Genomic DNA, 19,837 nt, shown 5'->3' on the forward strand with positions numbered 1-19,837 from the left:
ACCTGCACGCAGTGCCAAAGCTTCCAGTACCTGGTTTAAGGACAATGGTATCCCTGTCCTTAATTGGCCAGCAAACTTGCCTGACCTTAACCCCATAGAAAATCTATGGGGTATTGGGAAGAGGGAGATGCGATATGCCAGACCCAACAATGCAGAAGAGCTGAAGGCCACTATCAGAGCAACCTGGGCTCTCATAACACCTGAGCAGTGCCACAGACTGATCGACTCCACGCCACGCCGCATTGCTGCAGTAATTCAGGCAAAAGCAGCCCCAACTAAGTATTGAGTGCTGTACATGCTCATACTTTTCATTTTTATACTTTTTTGTTGAAGAGACTGTAGATGGTTCGCACTCTGAATGAGCATTGAGAATAGCTGGATGGCTGAAACGTCTGCTCTTGCTCTAATAAAATGACTGATTCCTTTTGTTAAAGACTTTGTCTAGTTTTTCAGAGTGTGAACCATCTACAGTCTCTTCAATATTTTACTGGTTTTCACGCACCTGGACTTACAACTAGCCTTCATCTGAGCGCAACAATATTCCCTTATACTTTTTTGTTGGCCAAGATTTCTAAAAATCCTTTCTTTGTATTGGTCTTAAGTTATATTCTAATTTTCTGAGATACTGGATTTGGGATTTTCCTTAGTTGTTAGTTATAATCATCAAAATTAAAAGAAATAAACATTTGAAATATATCAGTTTGTGTGTAATGAATAAATATAATATACAGGTTTCACTTTTTGAATGAGATTAATGAAATAAATCAACTTTTTGATGATATTCCAATTATATGACCAGCACCTGTATATATAATTAATTCATTTTAAGCCAGCAATAGTAATTTTCAAACAACCCAGCCTGTTGGGTCAAACATTTAACCCAAACCAGCTGTGGGTGTTTCCATATTTGATCCAGCGCTAGGCTGCCAAAATAAACCCAAATTGGGTTGTTGTTAAGCATTTTTAGAGTGCAGTTACACCAAAAGAGTATATGCTGTCGTATTTGATGCTATACCCCAATTTTTACATTTTATAAAAGCTTATATGGAAGTGATTCTGCTGAGGCAGTATATGTTAAAGACAGCATGTTCCTAGACGTTGATATTCATATTTATTAGTACAACTGTGTTTAAGAATATTATAACAGGTGATTCAGGTCAAAAGCTTATTGTGGACCAGTGTATTTAGAAATATAAATTAAAATCAAGCTTGGCGTGTTTGAGAAATATACTGTTTAAATACTAAAGTAAAAGAGGCTGTATTTAAAATGTTACATTGTATATGCAGCTAAAAGTGTGTTAGAGAGATCTAATCTGGATATTGATTATTCCTGTAGTGGATTTTAGATTTTAGAATGATGTAGGCTATTATGCATGAGAATGATGCCCGAGAAGCTGCTATAAAGACAGCAACAGAAACCCTTTTTATATACTGCTTAATACAGCACCATCTTTTCAAGAATAAAGTTGGGATGTAGCCTATATGCTATGTTGTATGATAAATGTGACTCAGTAGCTATAATAAACGTTTTTACCGTTCTAAAACAGATTTGTGGCCATTATTGTAATTTAAAAGGTTAGAATAAACCCGAAACACACGTGATCGTTGTCATGCGGAGAATCTGGTCAATCGTGAAACAGCAGCGTCTTCATCAGCTTCTGCAGTCGCTCTGGAGAAACTGAGTCAGCTGGGTGCTGTTGAAACGCATGCACTGCTTCAAGTCAGAATTTGATCGATCTGCGCAGCGCTGCATTAAATCGAACGCACCTACAGCCTGCGGTGGTCAGGTGGCACAGCGGTCACGTGGTACAAGTCGTAGCTCTCAGAAAACTCCCAGTTTCTTTTTACAAGTTGGAATCTCGTAATTACGGGAATTCTGATATGGTGTGAAGGCACCTTTTGTAACAATTAAAATGCGACTTTGTGAAACGGACTGTCCTAAATGGTTGCTATAGTATCATCATATTAATGCTAGAAAGCGTATGCATTTGGCAACTATATTTTTTTTAAAATAAACTATTATATATCATAATTAAAATCTATTTTCACACTCATCTATTTTCACCCCCGCCACCCCAATGATAGTGTTGCCATAGAAATGCACAATCCTCTCGTAATTAGGCTACCTTAATTATTATGACATGGTTTGAACGCAGCTCATCCAACCCCAATCAAACACACCTGAACAAGCTAATCAAGGCCTTCCATTCAGATTACTAGAAAGCTACAGGCAGGTGAGTTTGATCAGGGTTGGAGTTGACCTGATCGGCTTTGGATCTTTAAAAACCCCATTTTACAGAGGTTGATGTTGTAGCAACACGTTTATTTGTTTTAGTTTGTTGTGCTTTGCGGTCTGCTCCTTCTGACACACCAATTCAGTGCATTTTCCAGCAGAGATCGTTGTGAGATCGTGGGTCGGGAGGATGACAGCTCGAGTGTATTGCTTGTTGATTGCTAGTTTGTGTCTGTTTGGATACTTGAGCATAATAGACGCTGGACGAACCACAGGTGAGAAGATCTGTTGACTTCATTACACAGCCTGAAGAAATGCAGAAATAAGTGACTCTCAGTCTTTGCATTTAGGATTCGGAATAGGTTTTAAAGGGTTATTAACATCAACATTGCCTCTTTGTTCTCATTCTGAACAACAATATTTAACCTCTTAAGACCCAAGAATAGTTTTAGTAAAATTATTTTTTTCCATATCTCTACATTTGTTTAGAGCATTAAAAACAATGTAAATGTTATGTCCTCAGCAGAGGACATCGGGACTCAATTTCTTCAAAAAAAAAATTTAAAAGACATGAATGAACAGGCAAAAACCTTTTTTACTTTACAGATTAATGTTTTTGGGGCAACATGTAATGGAAAAAGTGTAGTAATTGACAAGATTTTTATATATATATATATATATATAACTATCGATCATAGAATATTGAAATATAATTTATTTCCCTATTCAGTTTTCTCCCAAAATGCATAATAAACATGTTTTTAGTCCCGGTGTCCTCCCATGAGGACATGTATGAAATCAACGTCCTGTTTCGTAACCCCATAACATTTTCCTGAGACTTATGACCCACAATTTAAAAATGAGACCTATTTAAATGAGAATTCCAAAATGTTATCATTTCCCTAAGGTTGTCACTAAATTTCAAACAGTTTTGAAGACCAAGGAGAGGGAATGGTCCTAGTGAAACATCCAGACATTTGGTATCTCTGAAAAGCCCTGAATGTGCTCTGTACAGGACATCCAGACTTAAAACTGTGGCATGTACAGTCTCAGAAATTCACTAAAATGTCTTCATGAGGCCACAGGGTCTTAAGAGGTTAATGTATCTGCATTATTGTAAGGGTAGGGTTGGGGTAGATGTAGACTCTAATAAATAGGAAACTTATTGTTGGCTTCCTGTAGCTGTATCCCTTCTAGATACAACCGTGAGTAACATAGTTGCAGTATTTGCACTACTGTAAGGGTGGGTTTGTGGCAGGTGATAATGATTTTACAGGTAGCATTTTGTCAAATTGTACTACCCACTGTTAATGGAAGGGTAGTGCAAATTGACAGAACACCGAAGGTGTTTTCTTACACACAATGCATTGAGTTCAATATAAGTTTTAAGTCGAGATGGAGATGTTTTGTAAAATTAAATGTAAGTGAATTGAAATGTTCAGCATTCAGTGTTGCTTTGTCATGTGTCTGTATAACAGCAAAGCCAGGAAAGTGTCCACCCCGATCATCTGGAAATAGATCGTGTACAAGTTCCTGTAAGAATGACTCTAACTGTCCCAACAATGAGAAGTGCTGCAGCAATGGCTGTGGACTTTACTGTACTGCTCCATATACAGGTATGTGTTATTGTTTTGGTCAGTTGTTGATAACCCTTAGCATGTTTTAAACACGGAATGGCTTTACAGAATAAACCTGAATAATACTTGGAATATAACTCTTTGTAGGTAAAACTTGCTGTTCATGCATCAAGTGTTTCGTTCTGTATATTGATGTGGCATAGTCTGTATGCACAAACTAAAGCTGACTATCTGTGTCCATGCAGTGAAGCCAGGTCAGTGTCCCAACCCAAAGAACATTCCACTGTCTGCTGAAAGCTGTTCCCATGATGGCCAGTGTCCTGCCACAAAGAAATGTTGCCCAACCACCAGTAGCCGTGCATGCAGTGAACCACGTGGTCAGGGAAGCGGCCAGGGTCAGGGAAGCGGCCAGGGTCAGGGAAGCGGCCAGGGTCAGGGAAGCGGCCAGGGTCAGGGAAGCGGCCAGGGTAGTGGTCAGGGAAGTGGCTTTGGCCAGGGTCAGGGGAGTGGCCAGGGCTTTGGTCAGGGAAGCGGTTTTGGTCAGGGGAGCGGCCAGGGAAGTGGCTTTGGCCATGGTCAGGGGAGTGGCTTTGGTCAGGGAAGTGGCTTTGGCCAGGGTTATGGTCAGGGAAGTGGGTTTGGCCATGGTCAGGGGAGCGGCCAGGGTAGTGGTCAGGGAAGTGGTTTTGGTCAGGGGAGCGGCCAGGGTAGTGGTCAGGGAAGTGGTTTTGGTCAGGGGAGCGGCCAGGGAAGTGGCTTGGGTCAGGGGAGCGGTCAGGGAAGCGGCTTTGGTCAGGGAAGCGGTTATGGTCAGGGGAGTGGCTTTGGCCAGGGTCAGGGGAGCGGCTTTGGTCAGGGGAGCGGCCAGGGTAGTGGTCAGGGAAGTGGTTTTGGCCAGGGTCAGGGGAGCGGCCAGGGAAGAGGTTTTGGCCAGGGAAGCGGTTTTGGCCAGGGTCAGGGGAGCGGTCAGGGAAGCGGCTTTGGTCAGGGAAGCGGTTTTGGTCAGGGAAGCGGCTTTGGTCAGGGAAGCGGTTTTGGCCAGGGTCAGGGGAGCGGTCAGGGAAGTGGTTTTGGCCAGGGTCAGGGAAGCGGCTTTGGTCAGGGAAGCGGCTTTGGTAAAGGAAGCGGCTTTGGCCAGGGTCAGGGAAGCGGCTTTGGTCAGGGAAGCGGCTTTGGCCAGGGTCAGGGAAGCGGCTTTGGTCAGGGAAGCGGTTTTGGCCAGGGTTATGGTCAGGGAAGTGGTTTTGGTCAGGGGAGCGGCCAGGGACAGGGAAGTGGGCAAGGAAATGCTCAGTGAAGTGCTCAAGGTCAGCGACATGGTCAGGGAAGTTGTCTTTAAAAAAATCTCATAGGAATTTTGGAAAACACCTACTGGAGATCTTTTAGATTCAGTGCTTTATTCTCATGGCATTTTCCCTTTTTGCTTAAATGGTTTAGAAAGATTGTTGCTCTCTCCCTCCTTTCCTCAAATAAAAATGAAATTGCTTGACTGCAGAGTTGGCGTTATCATTTGGCTGTTCTCATATAACTGCTTTGAGTTCCTCTCCCTGACAGGGGTAGTTCTAGACCACAGTAACTGGGGGGGGGGGCACTTGTGCTTTTAGGGGGCTCAATTTTAAATTTCATCTTAACCTACTTGAAGTATCATTCAGTCATTTTTCACCATGTGATGCATCACTACCATCTCTAGAATTAATCTAGCGATTTCAAGAAATGTTTCATTTATTTGACAAATTGTGTTGTCGGGCATTATGCACTACTTTTTGAGAGGGTACAGATGAAGGGGGTTCTCATGCTTGTCATGTGACACACAGCAGCCACAATACCGCTGTATTACTGAAACATCACAGAAAATTGTTCCCATTTACAAACCATCAACTTTTAACCCGTTAAACAATTAAATTGTTTTCTGTGGTGTGTTTTGGGACATACTCCAGGATTTATTGGTTTAACAGCCACCTCTAGAAGGCAACCAATTACCAGTAGAGACAACAGCCAAGTGGATTTTGAATGCAGCTTCCAAAAGACAAAATAGATTAATATTTTCTATATTTGATTCAATCCCACTGGCGTGAGAACGTTCAGTGACTCATATCATCAGCTGCTACATTCACATCTGCGTTCACTGGCTGAGCCAGAGACGGACGCGTTTTTACAGCACTGTGCATTATAACCAATCACACAAGATTCTGCAATGACCAATCAGAGGTGTTCCGGCTGGTCATCGCTAAAATGCTGGTGCTTAACTCGCTCGCTGACTGAGTACCTCTTTCTGGAGAATTCTCTTATCAGAAACAAAGTGCTGATGTGTGTACGAATCTATAAATAAGATATTGATTTCAGTGTTAACCGTTTCAGTGATTTTAATGGTGGTTTTTGAGAGTGATTGAACTCTAGACTGTCAGTGAAAATGTTCTTTGATAATGTAAATGTTCTTTGCTCTCTGTACAATGAAATACTAGTAGCCGTTTTTATATCACATTAACTTTCGATGTTAAATTCACATTTTATATAAAGTCAGTCGTATTAAAACATGTTATGGTATGACACCCATATATGTTACTCAAGTAAACAGACAGGTTTTTATGCATGGTTAATAGATTACATTATTAGGCTACTTTGAACATCGCATATTATCTAACATAATGAAGGTGAGAATCGAGATATTTCATGATATAGTTAATGCGTCTGGGAATGTTCCTAATAAAAATGAAAGAAAAAAATGCTTAATTAGCCAATATTGCCAATATGCATACATTACATACATTTTATCTATATATCTAAATAAAAATAGACTATGGATATTCAGTATATGACCCAAAGTAACTAGTAACTAACTACTTGAGTAGTTTTTTTATCTGATACACTTACACAAAAAAAAATACACACAATAACACTTACACTTACACTTACACTAGAAAAAATATCTATAAAAACTACTACTACATTACAACATTTTTTGGGTACTCTACCCACCTCTGATTACTACTGACAAAAGTGTTTAACGGCATTTTTCTAACATCATCCCTTCACCTGCAACATTTTGCCCAAATCCTCCACATATTCTTTGCGTGTGTAGCACAAGAAGTTCTGTGAAATATTTGAGAAAATGATTTTAATTTCTCCAAAAAAAATAACATATGACCTAAATTCAAAAACTATATTTTAAATAATATATAAACAAACACCAGCCAATCCGCCCATATACAGGAATTTATGACTTTATTTCTGCTCCTATATTTTAACTCCTTTATAGCTGAATAGTTAAATGAGAGTCAGGCTTCAGTCGATGCGATTCGCACGTTTTCAATCATTCGTATGAAGTTGATTACTTTTCAAAAGTAAACGTGCAAGGTGGTATTGAAAATAGTTATTATTTCTTGGCTTCATGATTTCTTGGCCATGGTAACGTTTCATATTTCAGTGTTTCAATAGTATTCGTGAAGTTGCTAAAAGAAGGCCAGTCAAGTGGAGTTGATTACTTTTCAAAAGTAAACGTGCAAGGTGGTATTGAAAATACTTACTACACTTACAAGTAAAACACAAAAGACTGTCATAATGAGAAAACTAGGTACACGTTCATGTAAGACACAACTGACTGTGTTGACCAGGATACTTGCAAAGACTGGCATTTTGACACAACTCTGTGTAGATATTTGAATGTCTAAGCACAAGGCACAAAAATTAACTCAAGTATAGTCAGACGCGCCGCGCGTATCAGACTGAAACTGTCTTAACACGTGCATTTACCAACAAGAATTATGCCCCGCTGCTTAATGTCCATTAATAGTTTAAAACCATTTGTTTTTACACCACAATGCTTAAAACTCGTTTAAGCTTACATCATGACACGTAAAACAACCTAAATCTAACATACAGACTATTTCCAAAAACATAAAACCAAAATACATACATCAATCAAACAAAAAAACCAAAATTAAAACCATCAAGTTAATAATCAAACTAACCTAATATCTGTATGGACGATAGCGCCGTTTTTATCTGCTCCATGTGCCCGGTCCACCTGCTGTTCCACAACTTCTACTCCATCATCAGCTTTAGTAAAATAACCTTATAGCTGGGGAATTTACTGACTATTTTTTATCTGCTGTTTGTCTTAGGTTTTTTTTTTTTTTTTTGAGCCCCTCTCTCACAGGGCTATTATTATTTTTTTTTAGAATAGCTGACATTTTTCTTATCGAAGACTGTTCATTTCCAGATTATGCCACAACGACGTCAAGAGTGGAGGTGAATGCGGACATTAGGCACAGCGACCACCTGATAGATACACATACAGTTTGTTCAAAAGTCAAATACAGAATAAATGCATTTGTTTGGTGAACCAAATTTAAACATGACGTTTCAATCTCTAATCGTAATACATGGAATTTATGGCAAAGCTCAACTAAATAATAGCGCTAATAGATGGGGGCGTGGTGGGGCTTTGGCGATTGGCGCTTCAGTCAATCCACTTCACAGCCAGGGGCGTTGCACAAGATTTCGGGCCCTATGCATAGGCAGTCCTGATGGGCCCCCATGCCCCCCCCCCCATGAAAATATCCAGGTAAAATAAAATATATTCCAGACTTTTCAAGGGCCCTCTCTTCCTTTGGGGCACTGGTAATCAGTACTGGTTTTACCCCCAGTCCGACGCCCCTGTTCACAGCCAATCACGGGCCCCCTCGTTGCTCGGGCCCCGGGGCTTCAGCGCCACCTAGCCCTATTGTTAATCCGGCCCTGGCTGTCATAAAACCTGAGAGAAAGGCTGCGTGGCTAGAAACTGCTGATCAACTGAATGGGCAAGTAGTAACTATGTTAAAATGTTTTCATCTTTTGTGTTCATTTTGGGCACAATACATTAAATATAGTTGGTTGTAGCCTATTTTTTATTTTTATTAATTTGATTATTTAAGTTGCATTTTCTGTATACTTTAATTGTTAGACTAATAATAAAGTCAACTTACTGTAGCCTATGTGAGAGAGTCAGTGGTAATATCAATGCGTTCCTATTGGTCAGTGTATGAGGAGCTCAATTTAGCCTGACCCAGACCAGGTTAGTTTGTCAGCATAAGTTGCCATAGTGAGTCTGAGCTATGGTAATTTGGCTTTGTTTATTTATGCATTTTAGTAGACTCTTTTATCCAAACATTTTTTTTACAAGAGTGTTTCCTGGGAATTGAACCCATGATCTTTTGCGCTGCTAACACAATGATCTACCACTGAGCAACAGGAACAAATCAAATGAAAATAAGTCAGACTAACTAAAATAAGCCTGGATTATCCAGTCAATTTGCTTTAAGAAACAGCCCCCTAGTAAAACTGATGCATTCGCATCAAGAGTGTTTACAAACGTTGTAGCTGTATTTAAAGAGTTCCCTTTAAGGCACAGATGATTGGTCATCGCGTCCATACAGACAGATAATTTGGCCAATGAACGCCCGTTCTCATCTGGAGCCGTGGGCGGGATTTCCTCTTTTATTTGAAATCCGGAAGTGTTTTGAAACATTGTAGCAGCTTGACACGGCGAGAGCGCGTTTGCGGTGCGTTCGCTTCTGTTTCTGTGTCGCGCGGATTATGCGAGCGCGGGAAGGAGGTGCAGAGGGCCGCGTGAGCTGGTGAGGATCGGGAGGTTTTATTATGACAGATATTCGCTGTTGCTTCGATTCTCACGAGGGAGTTTAATGGCGTCGTCCGCCGCTCTCACTCAATGAAACACAACAACACTCAGCGGCTCGTGTGTAAGCAGTGACAGCAGTGGCTTTCAATGTTTGTGAATGGTTATACGATTCCTGCTGAGAGATAACAGCAGCACAGAGCTTCACTCACACATTATACCTGATATCTGAGACATATAGTGCAAGCCTGCTGTTATATATACTCGTTATCCATGCAGAAAGTACCGTGGTGATACCATGATACAGTTATGGTATAGACATAGACCATAGTAAGAATAGATTACATGTTTATAGTATTTATATGGTTACATTTGTTAACTTAGTAGATGGGCATTCAGTAATGATCTCCCTCTGGCTCATGCTGGTGCAGTCGTTTGTTTATAAAATCATTTGTAAGACTTCTGTGTGTGTTTCCTTGTTTCGTCTGGATCAAGTGCCTAGTTTATTTTTATTGTTCTGTCAGAATGATTTTGAGGCACTTGGAGTAACTAGCACTCAAACCGTGATGCACCAGCCACAAATATACTTTGATATGGTTTTGTGTCGATGTAACCGAGTCAAAATCTAATTTACAGTGCACATTTGTTGTTCAGAGCAAAAGATGCTTCGATGAGCTGACACCTGTCCTGTCATCAGACTGAACAGTCATGCTTAAATAATGACTGTTGTCAAACATGTTTCCCAAACACGCCTCCTGTCTGCCACTGGTCACTCAAACTGATAGCCCCGCCCCAAACTCACTCTATTGGATGATCGAGTCAGAAGTTGACATGTTGTGCTGGTTAATTTAAATGTCTACATATTGTGAACCCGCGAACACTTATTCTGAACGTTAAACAATACAGAAAAGTTTTTGGTTCCACTTTATATTAAGTGGCCTTACTACAGTGTACTTTTTGTGTTCATATTGTATTGCAAAACACTTTTGCTACTATTGAGGTGGGATGCGGGTAAGTTTAGGCACAGGTTTGGTGGTATGGGTAGGTTTAAGAGTGGGTTAAGGTGTCATTATAAATGTAATTACATGCAGGTATTTTAAAAATATAAATACAATGTAAAACATGTATGTGCACAGTAAGTGCATTGTACCAAATTATTAATAAAATGTAAGTAAACCGTAGTTAAGGCCTCTTAATATAAAGTGCGACCAAGTTTTTAAAATTGTATATTGTGCATATTGTACTAATTGGTTCCCTTGGTTTAGTAAATCGTGGCTACGTTGCACTAATTCATTCCCTCGTTTGTAAAATTGTTCACTCGTTTTAGTAAACAGTGGCCTTGCTTTAGTACTTCATTTCCTCGTCTTAGCTAACCGTGGCCATGTGGTAATAATTTCTTCTCTTGTTTTAGTAAACTGTGCCTTTGCTTTAGTAATTCATTCCCTTGTTTTAGTAAATCGTGGCCATGTTTAAATTAAATCAAATTAGTCCAACCTAGCCATGATTTACTTTAATGAGGCAGCAAATTAAATTGTGGGATAAATATATAAATATATTTTTGATAAATACATTTTTGTCTGCATGTCATGTTGCACTAGTAGCAGATCTTTCACAGTTCCAGCTGTTGCTATTTGATTTGTTTTATGTAACAAAAATGAAGTTAAATTGTAAATATGCCTTAAACCAAATGGTTTTTACTGCTTGTATACGGTCTCATTTTCTGTTTTTAATTTTCCTTTCTCGTTCTCCAGAGTCACCGTGAATCATCTATATGGGCCATTTTCTCTCAAAAAATGGTTACAGCTTGAAGAAGAAATCACGGAAGCTGCGCAAGAAGAAGAGGCGGAGGAACTGCTTCCTTCAGGGTCCCTGCATGCTGTGCTTCATCGTCCACGGCACCAGCGGGAGCGTCGAGGACGATTGGCCCTTCGAGAGCGCGGTGGCAGCGGCATCCAAACTCGCCGAGCGCTACGTTTCGTTGAACTCGCCCGAGGAGTGCGCCAAGTTCCTCCTCTCTCCGGGAGAGCTGGCCGTTTGGGAAGGCCAGGGTCGGAGTCTGCTCTCCGCTTTGCCGGCCAAGCTGATCGGGCCCCCGACGCTGTTCTGTGCCGTGGACTATTCGGAAATGGTGTGCAAGCGCAAGTGTGCTGAGCTGCAGCGGTCTACGCCCCGCAAGCAGCCTCGCTGTGCCTTCCAGGAGGCCATGGAGAACGGAGAGGAGCGAGGAGACAGCCGGTGCCTCCTCCCTTCTATGCCTTCGTCCTCCTCTTCTTCCTGTCCTTTGGAGGAGGACGGCTCCGGCGCGGGGCGGCATACAGATGCGGGCTCCGCCGCGACCTCCTCTTCCTCCTCCTGCTGCTGTCAGCTGTCCCAAAACGAGAGCTCGGAGGAGGCAAAGAGCGCTGAAAGTACAGACACGTCCCACATTAACCAGCTGCCCTCATCTATACTGCTCAAGGTCTGTGACTTTCCTGAACGGAATGCTTAAATGAAAATGCCCTTTAAATGTGCTCACCCTAAGGTAGATAAGTTTGTTTCTTCATCAGGTTTGTAGAAATGTAGCAATGCATCAGTGTCTCATCAATGGATGCTCTGCAGTGAATGGGTGCCGTCAGAATGAGAGTCCAAACAGCTGATAAAAACATCACAACAATCCACAAGTAATCCGCAGCACTCCAGTCCATCAGTTAGCATCTGGAGAAGACAAAAGATTAAACTAATCCAGCATTTTTAACTAAAATTCAAGTCTATAATTCATATCAATGCGTCCTCCAGTGAAAAAGTGGAGAAATCTGCACAGATCAAGCAGTGTTTAAACAGCTCTAAACACGCCATGTGGCTGGATTTTGGTGTGAGAGACAACAGGAGATGCACTTTTTCACTGCAGGAAGTGTTATTATGGATTATGTTTTAGTTAAAAACGTCTTGATGATGGATTTGTTTCTTACAAACACACAGCTTTTCTCTTCACTAGACGTAAATAGATGGACTGAAGTGGTGTGGATTATTGTGATGTTTACAGCATAAACATGTTTTTTTCATGCACCGGTCACAAATTTTGAGCTATTTGGCTTTCATAATGCCTTTTAAGTAATAACATCCAAAATACATAATTAAGTGTTTATTTAATGCACTTTATATACAGTATTTGTGTCTGTGGTATTCAAATACAATAGATATCTTTTTAAATGCTGTTTTCTCACAGTGAATTCTGTTTTTTCTCCAATTCAGCAGCACTGAGGGTTTGATCATAGATCACTGACCTGATTTTATTTCTAAAAACATGGTGAAAGTGTGTATTTCACAGTATTTTCTGATTTATGGCGTGATAAGAGAAATCCAGAATCACTTCTGGAAGAACCTTTAACTCTAAATAAATAAAATCAAACAAGAATTTTAACCTGGATTTGTCCAATGTTCAAATGCAATTATACATAACATTTCAGAAAATTTGCAGTACAATCAATGTTTGCAATTCTTAATGTAATCAATCAGCTGTTGAAGTATGGTGATATATACAGTATAGAGTTATTTGTCTTGCCTTAAACCAAGGTTTGGACATCAGTTAGTGCCTCAGCACAATACCAGAACAATATTTTTGTACAAAAGTAATAAGCAGCATGATATACTGACAAATGATCTGCATATGAACCCACAGCTGAAATCCTCAGATTCAGTATTGTTTTCTAATTTCAGTACGGGTCTCGATTCGTTCATGTATTTGAACAGATGAGCTGTCGATTAACCTCGTGTGAAATGTGTTCTCAGGTGTTTTCTCACCTGTCGGTGAAGGAGAGATGTCTGGGTGCGTCTCTGGTCTGTAAGTACTGGCGCGATCTCTGCTTAGACTTCCAGTTCTGGAAACAGATCGATCTCAGCGGCCTCCAGCAGGTTTGTGCTTATCTCTTAATTATAGAACTGCATTATTTATAGAATTATCTGTGTGCATAACTATTAGAGCTGCATGGTTAATCAAAAGAAAAGCATTTGGGAACTCAGTATGTACCAATCATGTACCCAAACTTGTATTGAAAAGCACTTAGTGCAAAAAAAAAAAGGCTTCCTACAGTTTCCAGTCAAAATAAAAGTCCGAAAAAGAAATATCAGAATGGTAATTTTACAGTAGTAATTATTATTATATTTCTTAAATACTCAGTTTGTTTGTATTTTACACTGAAATATTACAGTAGTAAAATTAGTTTTTTTGTTGATGATGATAATAATAATAATTATTATTATAAGAAATAATTATCATTTTGGCCAAATTATGCAGCCCTACAAATAAGTACAGCAAACCTGGGTTTAAAAAAAATTGCATTTTAAATTGCAATCAATTTTATCAGAAAAATCACAATTCCACCCATACCCCCCCATAATTATTTAGCAAACATGTTTTTTTTTGTGCATGTTTTTTATTTTATTTAAAATTTTATGAGCTATAGCTGAGAGCTTTATTGCATCTTAATGCATCTGTATAATGGCAGCGATTTTTATTTATTTCATTTTTAAGTTTTAAGTTATTGTTTACTAAAACTAATAAAAATAGTTTTAATTTTTTAATTAAAATAAAGCTGAAATAAAATATAAATATTAGCTTAAAAAATTTAAAGAGTGAAAAGTGCAAATGTTGCCTTGGCAGCTAACTGGAATTTAAGTGCAAGTATTACAATTACTAAAACTAAAACTGAAATGAAAATTAAAGCTAAATAGAAGTGTATAAAAAAAGCTAATAAAAATGACAAATGGAAAATGTATGTTGTCTGTGTGAGCGCAGGTTAAAGACGATCTCCTGGTGAAGATCGCGTCCCGGAGGCAGAACGTCACCGAGATCAACATCTCCGACTGCCGTAACGTTCAGGATCACGGCGTTTGCTCTCTGGCTTCCAACTGTCCCGGTCTGATCAAATACACGGCGTACCGCTGTAAGCAGCTCAGCGACGAGTCTCTGTGCACCGTGGCCATCCACTGCCCGCTCCTGCAGAAAGTGCACGTCGGTAACCAGGACAAACTCACTGATCACGCTCTCAAACTGGTGAGCTGCCGTCATGGACAGATCTAAAGTCACTTGATGGATGCGTGGGATACATATGTGTGCTTATGAGTCAACAGCTATATTTTAATGTATATTTTGGGATACTGCATAAAAAAACACTGGAAAATCTTAAAATATGCATTAAAAACTTGTGCACTCCATTCAGTAGGATTTTTTTTTTATAGTCTGATAATAAAACGTGTTCATGAAATATGATAGAAACAATTTTACTGAATAATTTCCTAGAAGCGTGACAAAAAAGTCACGTAACAGCATTTGTTATTACAACTGATGAAAAGCAAGTAATATATTTACTGATCCTCAGCGCCAGTTTCCCAGGAAGTGAAGACTTGCAAATAAAGCACCATTTCCATCCATGTTTTATGTGATATTCTATTTTGTTGTTGTATGACCATCATCATATTATGGTCTGTGTAATTTCATGTCAGAGTAATGGTATAATATTAAAAATAAAATATTTTTAAAATGTAAAAACAAATAAAAAAAAAAAAAGATTGAGATGAGATTATTTATTAAAAATAAAATAATAGAAATATTGTTAAATTTAAAATTAAATAAAATATTATTTTTTTAATAAAATAATAAAAATATTTTTAAAATATATATAAAAAAAAAATTAAAAAAATATTCAAAATTAAAACAATCAAAACACTTATACATTATTATTTTTTTGTTTTTTTTGTTTACCTGTTGCATGTGACCATTAGCTAGCAGGGTTCATACAGGTGCTGGACATTCTTGAAAAGGCTTGCATTTCCATATTTTAAATTTTTGAAAAGTGCTTGAATTTTGGCTAAAGTTCTTGAAACTGCTTGAAATTGTAATTTATATTGCTTTCATAATAATTCACTCTCTGACTAAACAGTGCATGTTTTAGATAGTATAGGATAATATGGTTAGGATGCTTATGCTTTATACAGCTTGGCTGTAATTGCAGAATACTCTATTCTACTCTAATCTATTAAATTATGTTTACTGTATTATTTAATTACTAATTAATATTGCATAGTGTATTTGAAAAATCAAAACAAAAATATCTGAGCAAAGAAGTGCAGATTTGCATATGCAACTTCTGATTTAATGTGGTGATGTATGTTTATGCTAATATGTAATATACTGTACCACAACTGTTAGTTGCATAAAAATGCACTTTAAAAGGACTTGAATTTGACTTGAGTCAATGTGCAAATGTGTTGCTAAATTACTGAAAATTAGTATTTAATTTTTTTTACTATCTATTATGATAGCTCATAAGGGTTTGGCTGATTTAAAAAAAGGTTTGTGGATCTTTGTTGTATACAGTCAAGGCTGTACTGAACCGAATGCATCTTTGTGTGTTTTGTGCAGTTGGGCGAACACTGCAGAGAGCTGAAGGACGTGCATTTCGGCCAGTGCTACAGCATCAGTGACGAGGGTCTGGTGGCGCTGGCACAGGGATGCAGCAAGCTACAGAGGATCTACATGCAGGAGAACAAACTGGTACGTGCAGAGACCCTCTGAACGCTCAGAGACGAGTTCAGCATCAAGCACTAGTTTGTCATTGAGGCTGATTAGTGGCTTTGTGTGGATTGTTCTCTTTTAGTGGTGCTGCTTTAAACAGGATGAATTTAAATATGTTTTTTAATATTGTTTACAACACTTTGCTCATCTGCTGTGAGCAGCGCTCATGTGATTATTCAGAATCTGTAGGGTTTTTGTGAATGGTGGTAGTTTTGTGTCATGCAAGGCTGATTATTTGTTGAATTTCTGTCAGCTGATTCGGTGATATCGTCCTTAAATTGCTAAGAAATGCATCTGATTGGTGAATGGTGAATCACACTTAAAATACCCACACGCATATGTAATTTTATATATATATATATATATATATATATATATTATATAATATATATATATATATATATATATATATATATATATATATATATACGTTTCCATATGAAATATTGTAATATATTAAGTAAAAACATTATTAAATTAGGAACTGGAACAGTTTCATATATTAACATATAAGATAATACATTATTTTTGGATGCATACACATAAAAATAACTTAATTGAAAAGAAATAATAATATAATAAATAAAAAAGAAATAATAATAATAAAATATGTTGTAATAAGAAATCCAAAAATAACAAAAATTAAAAAAAAAAAATATCGATTTTTTTTTTTGTATATATTGTTTTAATAGTTGCACGTAAAAATAAAATGTATATTGTTCACACTCTGTATATGGTTGCTACATATAATACCATCATATAGATATTAACATATGTGCATTTATTAAATCCCCATAGTAAAACTTGCAAATGTTATAGACTCATATCTTCATCTACCCAGAAAATGTAGATTTGTGAAAATGATATACATCACTTTATACGTAATATATGGCAATATGACCCTCGATATAGGGCTCTATAATGAATGTCATATATTAGGTTTCTGTATGAGTAGAAATCTAACCTGGCGACTAGTTTATTTCTGAGATGTGCATCTTATGTGTGTAGCGTTTCTTTGATCACAGGCTGAAATGGAAACAAAAGGAGGGAGTATTTTGTGTGTTTTTTACGCGACTCCTTTCTCTTTCTCTCTCATTCTCTTCTCTTCTCTCATTGAGCGATCGAGTACGTCTGTGCATCTGTAGCTTTTTTTGCTTTGGTGCTTTAGCAGTATTTATGCGTGTATGTATGGATCTGTCTGAATCTGTGTGAGCTTTCAAACAACGGCCATCATTGTCTTTAAATAAGGATTGGTATTATCCCATCAATCTCAGCCTGATTATTCAGTCTGCCTTGATTATATTCATCATATTTGACAAATCTGTCCATGTGCACTCCTAAAAATTATTTTCTTAATCAGTGTCTTTGTCTCATTTTGCTTTAAAAATGATTCAAAGGGGTCTTTTTCTGGTTGAATGTATGTCTGCAGCCACTGGAGGTCACTGTTGTTCCTCTAAAGGGAAAATACCGTGTGGTTTTGTGAGAAGTGCTTTATAACAGACCTTTGGAGATTAATTGTAATAAAACACAAGGTGTGCATCAGACTGTGATCATAGCTGTGAGTTTCAGCTCTTCATTCAGATTTAGTTTCTCATCTATATAAGTGTTTTTGAGCCACTTTCGGAATCAAAGGACTCGTGATATCTAATAATAATATTGTTTTTTAAACTGTGGATCAGATTTCTCGCCAGGCTTTTCCAGGTGTGTGATTATTGGCGAGGAACTGATGGCATGTTGCGTGTTATATCGAGCACTGAACTTTGTGATCTGATGTTTTTCTGAGTAAAACTAGTTATTCAATAAGAAAAAAAAAGATTGTGTCTGTTAGTAGTTGATTGAGTTGTGAAAACTGTTTTATTCCAGAATGAGGCCAGATCTGAATGTGATTCTGTTAAAATAATACTTTAATTGTCTATTGGTTGTTAACACTAACTAATAGCCTGCATTATTAGGCCTACACGAGTGTTTGTGTGTTTGTTTGTAAATAAAATGTAAAAAATAAACAAAACCTTAAATTATTAACAAAATAAAGCCATAAAAATGTAAATAAAATAAAAATGTTTAAAAATAATAAAGAACAAAAAAAAAACAAATAAAAATTTGTTAAAATACATAAAAATATGTGTAAAAAGTATAAAAAAGTAAAAATAAGTGAAAATGTAAAATATGTAAAAAAATAAATAAATAAAATAAAATAAAAAATTGCCAGATTTAGCCAGTGTGACTAATTTTCATCTGTAGCCCAAGGGCCAATAAATAAATAAATAAATAAAATGGAAACACACACACACACACACACACACACACACACACACACACACACACAAACAATACTACAAATCAATATACTCTTCCTTTCTCTCTCTTTTTTCGTTTCTTTTTCTTTTTTCTTTCTCCCTTTCTTTCTTCCTTTCTTGCGTCCTTTCTTTCTCTTTTTCTTTCATCCTTTGTTCTTGTTTTCCCCTTTTCTTTCTTTTTTTTCTTTCTCTTTTCTTCTTCTTTCTTTGTTTTTTGTCTTTTATCCTTCTTTTTTCTTTCTTTCAATTATTCAAACCAAATTCCTACTAAACCACCATATCTTCATTGACACATTCTTCACAGTAGAACGAGGAGGAAATACAGGTTAATGCACTTTATAAACTTCATAAATGATTTAAACCAAACGTCTATAAAACCACCAGAGCGGCATTTGAATTAAATATCAAATATTATGCATGCACGAGTCTTCGTTATATCGGTTGGTCGTGATGTTTCCTCACTATAGCGTTCCTCTGTCGTGCAGAAGCGGATCGTCTGTGACTCTGAAACCAGAAGCATGTCTCTCCTTCTCCTCGAGAGCAAGAGCGAGACACTGCGTCTGCTGCTGATATCTGAGTCCTCTCTCTCCTGACGGCTCCAATGTTTTCGGTGACAGATCGCACAATTGTGCCCCTCATTTCCAATAAAGGGCCGGGGTCCGGTCCTGCTGCTAATGGAGTAAAACGATCCCGCGTCTGTCTCTCTCAATCAATGATGAATAGGGCTGATCCGCAGATGGGCCGCTCGTCCTCGCACAGATAATTGAATAATTAAAAAGCTGGAAGCCGTTTCTGTGCGGTCGGAGCTCCTCCTCGGACTCTTTCTTTAAACATCGGACTCTTCTTCTGGAAATGTTTAGGATGAACTCTGTTTACTCTCGAGTCGTTTCATACCCGTGTCATGTTCAGCAAGGATCTTTAACTTTTGTGTCGATGCATTTTTCATATTTGTGTGAACTGTTTCTTTAAGATGCTTTTATGTTCCAGAAAGAAATGCAAATGCTTTGTATTGCTTTTCCATCCTCTTTTAATCTGTACGTGCATAATTTTAAAGCATAAACATGACAAAAATGTGGATTTATGCTGATAGTTAATCATAAATGATTAAATATAAACATCTTATAACACGCTCTCTGAAAGCAAGTCATAAGCAGATTTAAAGATGTTGAATGTTTCTCATTTCAAACCCAGGATTTCAATATCTTTTTAACCTCTTTTAATCTGTATTTGTCTCCGTTTATGTTTTTAAACAAGACACAATCATACTTTAATAATAATGTTTCTTTAAGATGCAGTTCTGCTCAGGTTTCTATAAACGCATCAAACAAATGTTTTGAATTGCTTTTCTGTCATCTTTTAATCTACAGTTGCGTCTTTTTAAGAATAAACCTTATTAAATAGTTAATAGATACTTAAATAGAAAGGTTTACTCTCTGAAAGTCTTAACACACCCAAATCTGCTTCTAAAGTAAGTCTATCTTGTTTTAAAGATGTTGAATCTCATGTTGTTTCAAATCCAGATCATATTCAGGATCTTGTGTTGTATGATGACACACTTTTCAT

General features: G+C 37.7%; 2 protein-coding genes across 3 annotated transcripts in view; both read left to right on the forward strand.

Moving 5' to 3' along the window:
* The first annotated feature begins 2,293 nt into the window (after nt 1–2,293).
* LOC122145886 (hyphally regulated cell wall protein 1-like) lies at nt 2,294–5,299 on the forward strand. 2 transcript variants are annotated; one of them, XM_042761556.1, is made up of 4 exons: nt 2,294–2,508; nt 3,712–3,849; nt 4,056–4,775; nt 4,812–5,299. In XM_042761556.1, exons 1-4 carry the CDS (start codon nt 2,424–2,426, stop codon nt 5,105–5,107), a joined length of 1,239 nt encoding a protein of 412 aa, XP_042617490.1. In that variant the 5' UTR covers nt 2,294–2,423; the 3' UTR covers nt 5,108–5,299. The 2 variants fall into 2 exon arrangements, with proteins under 2 accessions (XP_042617490.1, XP_042617491.1); XM_042761557.1 differs by having other exon boundaries at nt 2,295–2,508; nt 4,056–4,793; nt 5,010–5,299.
* Nucleotides 5,300–9,276: 3,977 nt separating this feature from the next.
* The window catches only part of LOC109054210 (F-box/LRR-repeat protein 17-like), a 559,415-nt gene continuing 548,854 nt past the window's right edge, over nt 9,277–19,837 (forward strand). The window contains exons 1-5 of the mRNA XM_042761560.1: nt 9,277–9,425; nt 11,176–11,882; nt 13,193–13,315; nt 14,199–14,456; nt 15,825–15,956. Of these exons, the coding sequence (XP_042617494.1) occupies nt 11,196–11,882; nt 13,193–13,315; nt 14,199–14,456; nt 15,825–15,956 (1,200 nt within the window). The 5' untranslated portion in view covers nt 9,277–9,425; nt 11,176–11,195. The remainder of the gene's footprint in view (nt 9,426–11,175; nt 11,883–13,192; nt 13,316–14,198; nt 14,457–15,824; nt 15,957–19,837) is intronic.

The sequence above is a fragment of the Cyprinus carpio genome, chromosome A8 (genome assembly GCF_018340385.1).
Source record: "Cyprinus carpio isolate SPL01 chromosome A8, ASM1834038v1, whole genome shotgun sequence".
NCBI classification, from domain to species: domain Eukaryota; kingdom Metazoa; phylum Chordata; class Actinopteri; order Cypriniformes; family Cyprinidae; genus Cyprinus; species Cyprinus carpio.